The sequence below is a fragment of the Crocuta crocuta genome, unplaced genomic scaffold (assembly GCF_008692635.1).
Source record: "Crocuta crocuta isolate KB4526 unplaced genomic scaffold, BGI_CrCroc_1.0 scaffold186, whole genome shotgun sequence".
Taxonomy (NCBI): domain Eukaryota; kingdom Metazoa; phylum Chordata; class Mammalia; order Carnivora; family Hyaenidae; genus Crocuta; species Crocuta crocuta.
In genome coordinates, this window is record NW_027551569.1 from 6,294,734 (window position 1) to 6,305,039 (window position 10,306).

Sequence of the window (10,306 nt, forward strand, 5' to 3'; positions counted from 1 at the left end):
CACTGATGCTCACCCACGCTGGGGACTTCTGCTTCTCANCCCCACCCCCACCCCCTCTCCACCTCCCACCACTGGCTCCCTCTCCCTTCCAGCTATTCTGGCAGCTATTCTGTCCAACCTCTGCAGAGATGGCCCAGGCTGGGGACCTCACTGGGGCAGGTCTTTGGACAAACTGCCAGCCCTGGGGAAGTGGCTAGGGCCATGCACAGCACTGATGCTCACCCACGCTGGGGACTTCTGCTTCTCACCAGTCCCCAGGGAAATGCTGCTCTTCTGCAAGGAAAGGCTCATGGGAGCCCCAGCCTCAAGGGACCCGAGGAGGGAGTGCTTCCCACGCGGGTACTCTGCAAACATCATCTAAGGCAGATGACGCTGAGTGACCAAGGCCATGCCCATGTCTGGCAGCTGCTTTGGGAAGGGGTGCCACACCACCCTTCCCCAAGTGCCCACATTCAACTCCAGCGTAGGGCCAAGAGCAGTAGAGGCAATGATGTGACCGATAATAATAATGTTTAAAGATACACCACAATTGGCTTTCTCTTGTGTCCTTTTCAAAGCATGTGCATGTTTCCACGATCTCCCCTGACCCTCCCAACATTCCAGAGAGATCGCCAGTATATTATTATTTATTATTGTTATCAATAACCGCCCTTCCTTTGCCCCCGGGAGAATCAGATGCAGCTTCAGCACCCTGCTCTAGCCCAGAGCTTCCCAAATCTTAACATGTCCACGAATCCCTAGCGAGGATGCGGGAGTTCTAGAGTGGGGCCCGAGATGTTATTGGTCCTCAGAGCCTGAACAGCAATGCTTTGGTCACTCAGCGAATGTGGGGCTAGACCTGGGGCTCTGGCCCAGGCATCCTACCCTCGGATTCTGCCTAGGGGAACAAGGCTTGCTCACCTCACTTTTCACGGGTTGGGGCCTCTTGCCCAGTTTCACCTCCAGGAAGTGCAAGGGGGCGATCATGGCCCCAATGTTGCGGATGTCTGCGTATTTCAGCTCCTCCGCAGTCAGGGCCGAGCTGGGGAGTCCGGTCAGGGGGCCGAGCCCTGGCAGAGAGCCCGCAGTCACGGAAGGGTCTGGAATCTGCCCAGGCATCATAGCAGGAGGAGCGGCAGCCCAGCCTGGAGTGGGTGAGGGGAGATCAGGAAACGTGCTGTCAGCCAGGTGAGAGGTTCCATGAAGAATTAAGCCCCCATGCCTTGCCAAGGACTCTTCCCTTCTTTCACTAATGTTCCTCCAACCTCCTCCCCACCCCCAGTTGTTCCTCCTGCCCTTAAGTCCATTCTGTTATGGAGGGAAATGCTGATCAATGAACTCCCAGCAACATTATTCTTGGCACTGAACACAATGCTTAACCCAGGCATAGGTCACAGTGATTCAGTATTTGCTATGTGCTCTGCACTGCAGCAATCCCATAAGACAGAGTCAGACCCATTCCACAGAGGAAGAAGCCAAGGCTTAGAAAGATAACTCACTCAAGACGGTACACAATGAAAACTGGAGTAGTTGGGATTGAAACTGCAACACGCTGCCTCCAAAGAAAATGGATTATAACGGTGAGATTTCAAGCACCTTCGCACCTGTTCAAGAGGGAGCTATTTTTGGTCTTGCACGGTGCCTCCCCTCAAATCACACATCCCATTCTGCATACTTGTTAAGACACCCTGAATATGAAATGAGGCAAATCGGAGCTAAAGGTAAGTATGTGTGTGTGAGGGTGTGCATGCAGCATCTATGAGGAAGATACTGAGGCAGAGGAGATAAAATTCATTAGCGTGTGCTTTCCCAGTGGAGCCCGGGATCAGAAAAGTCCTCCCCGATCTCCTCATTCTCAAAGCAAACACATATTCTGGCTCTGCCAGACCCAGGAGGTGTGCAAAGGAAGACAGATTCAGGCATGAAAGAAAAACATAAATTAGACAGGTCGATGCCAAGAGAATTCTTATTTCTTCCTTCTCTCTACAGGGAGAAGGTCGTGAATAAGAAATGGTCACTTCAAGGTGTGGAGGGAAGTAGGCATGTCTGCCAGGAAAGCCAGACTTATCTGGTCCCTTACAGGGCTCGTGTCCATCCATCCACCCACCCATCCATCCACCCATCCAATTGTTGACCGCCTAGATGCCAGGAGGCACATCGCAGATCCGATGTGCACAGCTTTGTTAAGTCACAAATCCGCTTCTGGATTCCAGGAGGAACTTCTCCACCTCCCCACCTCTCTGCCCAGGGCCATAAAATCAAAACCTTGACTTTCCTGGAAATCCTGGAGGCGCTTTGTCCAATCTTTCCATCTCCATCAGTCTCTTCCCATGAAGAGGGAGATATTTCTCGAGACAGGGGAGATGTGACATCCACTGCACTGCACCTCCTGGTCGGGCAGAATTAAGGTTCTCCTATGGCCACGCTGTCTTGGGTGCTCTGCCTGCCGCAAGAGCAGCCCTGGGAGATAACTACACCCACCCTGTCCCCGTTGAGGTTGCCACGTCTGAACTGCGGGAGAGGGGTCCACTAGGGAGCCCCTTTTGGCCACAAGCGCACCCCACATTCTCCATCTCTGTTTCGCTTTCAAGGTGAAATTTGGTTCCCTATCCAGCCCTGTGTCCCTTTCTCAATAAGTTCTGCACTCTGACGGGAAAAGGGTGTGAGGGATTTGTACCCTCAAACCACAAAGACTTCCAATGGACATGACTTTTAAAGAAAGGTGCATGTGGGGCGCCTGGGTGGCTCAGTTGGTTAAGCGTCCGACCTTGGCTCAGGTCATGATCTCACAGTTCATGGGTTTGAACCCCGCCTCAGGCTCTGTGCTGGCAGCAAGCTCAGAGCCTGGAGCCTGCTCCAGATTCTGTGTCTCCCTCTCTCTCTGACCCTCCCCTGCTCACACTGTCTCTCTCTCTCTCTCGCTCCCTCCCTCTCTCTCTCTCTCTCTCAGAAATAAATAAAACATTTAAAAAAAATTTTTTTAAATGAAGAAAGGTACATGTGAGTGGACAGTGGACCTACCATTTTGCCCTCAGCACACCAGCCGCATCTGCCCATAAGGCCATTTGCAAAGAGCTCCCTGCCTTGCACCCAAGTTCACATTTGGTGCCCCAGGCCCTACATCGGTGCTCCACCCCTCTGCCTCCCACACCGGGGCCCCTCAGCCCCTCCTTCCCATCCCACACCCTTTCTCCCCTCCTTAGCACCTAGTCTCCCCCAGGCCATCTCAGAAAAGGATCTGAGACTCATTCACAGCAAGTTATAGTCTTAGAGCTGGAAGAGGCCCTGTGCTTATCTAAACCACATCCTCATTTTGCACATGAGGAAATTAAAGCTCAGAGAAGTTAAACTACGTGCCCAAGGTCACACAGGGGAAAAGCCAGGGCTGGACTCCTGGTCCCTGGGTTTTAGAACCAAAGCTTCCTCACCCTGCCCTTTTTGTCTCCCCTCCTGGGGTTCCACAGAGATTAATGCAGAAGGAATGACCTTTTAATGGTGGGTTTTGAGACACTAGCCCGTAGTGGAGGACCCTCTACTCTGCCTTCTTCAATGCAGATCCAGGTTTAGGAAGTTCCCTGAACACCCTCCTGGGTGGGAGCCCAGACATGGCCACAGCCCCTGAGACATCTTGCATGTGGTGGGTCAATGTCCTGTGACCTTCCCTAAGCCTGAGCTGGACTGAAGTCACCCACACACCCTCACCTGCCCCCACCCCCAGAGCCAGCTCCGCAATGCAGAGGAGGCAGGTTTCCACCCCAGAAGGCAGCTCTGACGGGGTGGTCAGCGGCACGTTTCCCTGGGGCCTCCTCCAGCGAAAATACGAAAGAGGCCAATGTAAGGACTCATTCCTTTGTGGCAAAAACGATGCCTGGGCCCAGCCATGTGGACACCTAGCAGGCAAAAGGGAGTGATTTCAGGCTACCTGAGCCAGACTGACAAAAGAAACTCACATCTCCTTTTCAGAAGAGGGGCAAACCTTACCAAATCCCCTCTGCCAAACCTGACTAGATGCCACAAGGAAGCAGTGCCCCCCAGACGGACGCGTGAGCTCAGCGAAACAGACAGGAGACGGGGGCTGGGAAATGCTCTGTGCCTGGTGCTTCGGCTGGACACAGACCCTGAGGTACCACACCCCAGGTGTGCAGCCAAGCAAAAACACACAGCAAAAGCTCCTCCTTGGCCAGAAGCCCCAGAACCTTCCTGTCCTGTAAGTGCCAATTCCTGTGGGACAAACTGTGCCATGTGGGGCCACTCAGCAAACGTAGGGGTGATTTCAAGGGGAAAGGAGCTGTCATAGTTGGTTGCTGCCCCCATGGAATCCCAATGGCATCATTTCTGGCACAGAAAGGGTAATCAACAAATGCGTGTTGAATTTATAAATAAATAAAAATGAATGAATGAACAAATGAAAAAAAATATTCACGACAGGACAAACTTCAGTGAGTGGGGTAAGGCTCTGTCTCTGGGAGTTGAGATGCCCGTTATCCACCCCCAGATTATTTGTTCCCACAGTAGACCCCAGGAAAAATATTCCAGAGGCTTCTGTATGTTTCCCTGCCTAAGCCATCTCGGGAAGAGATGGAAGCCAGACCCCACTCTATTCCGGGAATGATAGGCCCTGTTGCAGCTTCTGTTTATTTTCATACAGATGGTATAAATGAGACACTAACAAATGATCCCAAAATATAATGGATTCTTTGCTACTGTGGAAGCCCCTCAGAGGGGCAACCACCCCCTGGGAGAAGCAGCCCCATAAATTCTTGCCATTCCCGCTCCCCCATGAACCCATCCCAATGGCCAGCCTCGCTAAGAGGCTCAGGCACCAGGCTTTCCTCTGCAGAAGCAAAAATCCCCCCTTTCTCTTCTTCTCCCCGCAAGGGCGCCCCTAACTGCTCAGATACAAACCACAAAGTCCTTAACACATGCCATTCCTAGGAGACAATCACAACAGCTGACATTCACCAGCACTAAGTCATCCTAAACGGCTCTGGGGGTGGGGGTGAGGGGTGCAGAAGATGGAGAGGCTGGAGCAGCTCCCTTTCATAACTGAGTCTTCGTTAACTAGAAAGAGCTGGCTGACGATCCAAGGTTGAAAGGCAACTTTGGTGATTTGAAAAATAAAATGATTTGATGTGATTTAGTGATTTATAAAAATGGGGGGGGGGGGGTGNAACAGCCAGGAGGAATTTACCCACTTCAAGGAAGATATAGGAAAGATGACAAGAGGTGAAATCATCTCCCCAACTGCTTGTTCCATACGGAAACAATTTAGGAGGAAAAGGAGAACTATGCAGTCAAAGCTTTAGGGGGAAGAACCCAGAGTTTTTTCCCTTTAGGGCCCAGGGGTGTCGGAAAGGAAGATAAACACCCTCTAGTCTCTGTTAGTAACTGGGGTGCATAAATAAAGGGCAGGCTATATATGTTTGCAGAAGACCAAAACTGGCAAATGGGACTCAACCTCAAAAGACAGGGCCTAGAATCCAAAATGATTTTGGCAATTTGGGACATTGACCAGGAACAACTTGGCAACTAGCCAATGAAGGAAAGCTGGGTGATGCACAGATCAGGGATGAGACTGACAAGGAAGGCTTGAATAAGATAGAGCGCGTTCAGGAAGTCACGGTAGACCCTAAGCTGTTATTGAGCCTAAGATTTGGGGAGGTTTGATGCAGCTCCCTTACAAGCAGGCTTGGAAGAAATAGGGACCAGATGGGTCCAAGAGGCAAGAACCTAAAGCAAAGATCTGTCAGCTGTCTCCCCCTGTTCTGACTTACATAGGGTCTTGCAGGAGCACAGTGTGGGGCGCTGCCTTGTACATGCACAAGAAAAGCCGCAACACATGTCAATTCCAGAAAATGGGTCCTATTGGAAGAGACTAGCATGGAGGGTCATTTCAACTGAAAGAAGGAAGAGTAGAGATAACCGAAGTTTTCCTCTCTTATTTGCTTCTCTCGTTTCCTTTATGTAAATCTGTAAGCTATAATTGATTTAATGGAAACGTCTACAAGTAAGTAGCAGTCTTGCTTTGATGGGTCAAGCTCATAAAGGGCTATTCTTGTTAGAGAGTGTCTAATCATCATCATCTTCATCTAGAATGGCAAAGACAGATGAAAAGGGGGTAGGGGGTAGGTTAAGAGAAAGTTGGGATCTGCATCATGAACTCTCTGTCCATAGAAATAAAAGTTGAAGGGAGGCTCTAAAATCCCTGGGCCTCTTTGAGAAGGTCAGCCCCGCTCCAGGCAAACAGTTGGCCACAATGAGTGCGGAGGGCCTGAGCCTGCAAGGCTCAGCGCTGAGAGGAAGGGGAGGTGAGTGGGGGCAGATCAAGGAGCAAAGGAGCTCAGGGGTCAGGCCACAGGAACACCAGTGGGGTCAGCAGTCAAGAGCAGGTAGCCAGCAACTGAGAATCAGCAAGAGGGGGTGGGAGGCCTTGGGGGCCAGAGCCTGGGAAGATTCCCTGGAGGAAAATGTGCAGGACAGAAGTCCCTGGCCAGGAAGGGGAGGGGGGTGCAGACGGAAAAGTTCCAGGCCAGTGGTCACGAAACGTAGTACTACCTATTGTGAATCTCGGAACGTTAAATGCCAAACCTGTTCTTGGAGCTAAGGAATCATCTGGAATGATCTGTCTCTTGGAATCTGAAATGAGGTGAGTAAATCAGCTTCCAAAAGATAAGCCGATCCAGAAGGCAAAGAATGAAGGGATGGAGAAATCTCTAAGACTAAGAATAGGGGCGGCCTCACACGTGCCTCCGATGGCTGTCCCAGCTCTGCACACAGGAGGCTGGGGCACATTAGGAGGAAGAAGGTGGGAGCACGTCTGAGAGTGAATCTGAGCTCTGCCCCTTACCAGCTGTGGGACCCTGGGCGAGTTCCCTAACCTCCCCACATCCCGCTTTCCTCAGCTGTAAAGTGGGAATAACAATGTTATTTGCCCTGTAAGGCGGAGAAGAGGATTAAATTAGTGAATACTTGGAAAGTACCTGGAACAGCGCCTGCACCTACTGAGCGTGAAGTCAGCGTAGCCATGAAGGCCTTCCTTCCTGGAGGAACACTGACATCCCTTCCACACATTCCCCACCTAGCACTGATCCCTCTTTCCTAGGGCTGTGAAAAAGACTCTTCCCCAAGGAGTCTCTGCCGTCCCACTGTCCAGCTGTAAACTCCAGGGAGCAAGACCATCCTGCATCCAGGCCATTACTGCAACAGAGAAACAGAGGGTGGCAGGTCAATGCTGGGTATAAAGGTGCAGAGATGAGGCCAAATACCTGTCTTTTGCCTTGGTGTCTCCTAAAGTTTCCTCCAGCTGCCAGAACACAGCTACACAGATCGCTGGCAACAAGACACCATCAGTGTCGCCCACCCAGAAGCAGAGGCCAGCAGCTTCTGCACCCTTCAATCTACTGTATCCCTGCACTGCTCACAAAGGGTCCGTCCTTGCATCCTCACAAGAAGAGAACGAGGGGAGGCAGGCATCAGGGGACGCCAAGGGCATGGCACACTAGCATGCACAATCCTTGCATGGCCATCCCGGCCACAGAGGAAACTGGGACCTCTCCCCCAAGGAAAGAGTCTTCCCTGGAGACCAGAGCAATGCTTCTGATGAGCCCCGCCTGGAAACACAGCTTTCTCCTCTGCCTAATGTAGGTGCTCAATAAATACACGTTAAGGCATCTCGGTCTTATCCCAAACAGCAAAGAGTTGGGAAGGTACTACCACTGGAGAGGATCTTCTATCCTCTCTTCCCGTCTCACCCCATCTGTGTTCATTGGTGTCAGTAGTTCATAGTATGATACATAACACAGACATGCACACGGCAGGTGACAAATTCTTGGCCCTTTAAAAAAAAAATGCCATTGGCCAACTAAAGTTTTGGAAATGGAGTTCCACAAATGGAATCCTAGGGGCTGCAGCAGGAAAACATACAAAAATCAAAACAACAAAACAACAAAAAAAACCCACCCAGAATGGTGGGCTCTGGCCGGCCCTCTCACCACCAGCATTGAGTCTAAAGAAACACAGACTGAAAATTCCAACCTTGGGTCGCTAAGGCATTTGTCTCTGCTGAGCTTTGAGAGGCCAAACCACACACACGCACAAGAGTGCACACGCGCGCGCGCGCACACACACACACAGGCACACAGAGCTTGGCAGCCCGTAAGTTCCAGAGCTGGTAACACAAGCCACGGAACCGACTGCCAAGACAAGCAACAGAACGAGCCAGGCCCAGTTTCATTGGCCACCATACGCTGCATATGGCCCGGGCCGCAGCCAAAACAGTGTTCTCACCCTCCTCAAAGGCATAGGAGACCCTCTGTTTTCAAACACACCTCCACAGAGCCTTAATTAAAGGAAAATGGAAAAATAATGTGCCTGCTGCTCTCCCCCTGCCTGTATAGGTATGCACACACACATACCCGTACACACTCACTCTATTTTTTCTTCCTCTCATTTCGGTTTCAAACATAATTCATTCACATGGAAAAAAAGCAAACTGCATCCTGCAGCAGAAAAGCAGAAAAGAATGTAGCTTGCTCTCAGCCCTGGCACTGGCTGCTCAAGTCGAGCCGGGGCAGAATGAATCCCGAGCAGGCCAACCTGGAATTGCACCGGCCCCTCTCTTCCAGAGCCGAGCTGGAAACAGAGACACCGGGCGGGAGGCAGCCCACTGCAACACGAGCGGCCCCGGACAAACAAACGGAGAGCCCAGCCCTTCTCCCCCTGGCAAGGATTCTGCAGGTTGGAAAAGATGCTCACAGGTCCTGCAAACAGGTGGGGCAGACAACAGACCCTGGTGGCTGAGTAGAGAGATCCTTGTCCAAATCCTGCCTTAGGGGACACTGTGAGTGCTTATCCATACATCTCCTCGGAGGTGGCTGCCACCAACCTAGAAGGAAAGTCAGAGGCCCCAACGCCCATGCCTTCCAACAGCCCTTCAAATCTCACAGCACCCAGCTCTTCAGGAAGATTCTGGAGCCGCTGGTAGCTCTGAACTGAGGCCAAAGAAGAAGAGGAACAGAAGAGTCTTTCAGAAATCTGTCCTCCCTATTTTAAACAAGGCAAAACCTTCACCAGCCAGAGGCACGAGAATAGATCTTGCTTCCCTTCCCCGGTCCTCAGGTTTATATAAAACCAGAGCCATGCTCACACCTGATACCTGGTTAAACTCTCCCCTAGAAACCTGTAAAGGAAGATAAGGCGTCCATCCAAGCTGCAGTCAGATTTGCTGGAAAGATGAAAGCAATGGGAGGTGTTTTTAAAAAGCCTCAGGGGAGGGAGTGGGGGGGCAGGGAGGGAGATGATTTGGGAACACAGTTCATAGCAAGGACGAAAAGGACAAGCAGGCACCCAATCACGCTTTAAAGCTTCAGATCTGATGCTCCTCAAAGTAAAACCCTGAGGAGAGTCCACCAAGATTTAGACCCAAGCACACACACGGTCTGCAAGCCCATTTTGGAGAGACCTGAGCGCATCTGCCCTGAGCACATGTGCTCAGGCCACAGAACCAGGCCCTGGACGCCAGTAGGGCGAGCCTTACACTGAGCAACGGGTCAGGCAACTCTGCAACTGGAGCTGACCCAAGGGGTCAGTCGAGTTCCTCTTCCACCAGCTTCTGTCTCCCGCTGCAAGGATGGCCCATCTATCCCTGCAGAAAAGCCAAGGCCTCCCACCTTCCCAGCCCCTCCCACTGACCCAGGCAAAGCCTGGGTCTGCCACCCTGGGGTCCAGGGATCCAGGCCCTGTGGCCCAATCCCTCAACCTCCTTTGAGGGGCGGGGCAGAAGAGAGTCTTCTGGGCTGGGCAGGAGAGGAGGGGCAGGTTACCTAGAGGAGCAGACTTGCCTCCTTATGTAACCTGGCTTGGGAGCCAGGGGGAGCCCAAACGAGACCCGGGCCGCCCTCAGGCCCGCTCCCCACCCAGAATCCCCGGAGCAATGGCCCTGAGAGAAGCCCTCTTCATGGGATCGAGAGCCCCAGCCCTTCTCCAGGTCCTCAGAGAGTCGCGCTTCCTCCCAGGGAGGGGGGTGGGGGCCGGCACGACTTGCCAGCAGGTCCCTATCATCCCTCCACCACCAGCACCCTGCACCTCCCTGGCCTTTCGGCCTCCATCTGCACCCCCACGGCCCGTCTCCCCCGGGCAGTTTTCTCCCCACTCACCCGCGTTCCCCGCCGCCCGAGAGGAGCACCTCCTCAAACGCACAGGGAAGAAGAGCGCGGGAGGGAGGCGCAGGGAGAGCCCAGGCTGCCCCGGGGAGCGGACAGAGCCTCCCGTCCCAGGGCGGGAACCAAAGGCAGCCACCGGCTCCCCGGCGCCGGGCGGGAGGGGCCCG

General features: G+C 52.7%; 1 protein-coding gene across 2 annotated transcripts in view; it reads right to left on the bottom strand.

Moving 5' to 3' along the window:
* Positions 1-10,189, bottom strand: part of JDP2 (Jun dimerization protein 2) — a 37,571-nt gene extending 27,382 nt beyond the window's left edge. The window contains exons 1-2 of one of the 2 annotated variants that reach the window (XM_077750744.1): positions 10,134-10,189; positions 901-1,124 (exon numbers count right to left, since the gene is read on the bottom strand). In XM_077750744.1, coding sequence (XP_077606870.1) covers positions 901-1,101 — 201 coding nt within the window. In that variant the 5' untranslated portion in view covers positions 1,102-1,124; positions 10,134-10,189. Of the gene's footprint in view, positions 1-900; positions 1,125-1,478; positions 1,719-10,133 lie in introns of those variants that run through there. The other variant, XM_077750743.1, reaches the window with a different exon arrangement.
* Positions 10,190-10,306: the final 117 nt, after the last annotated feature.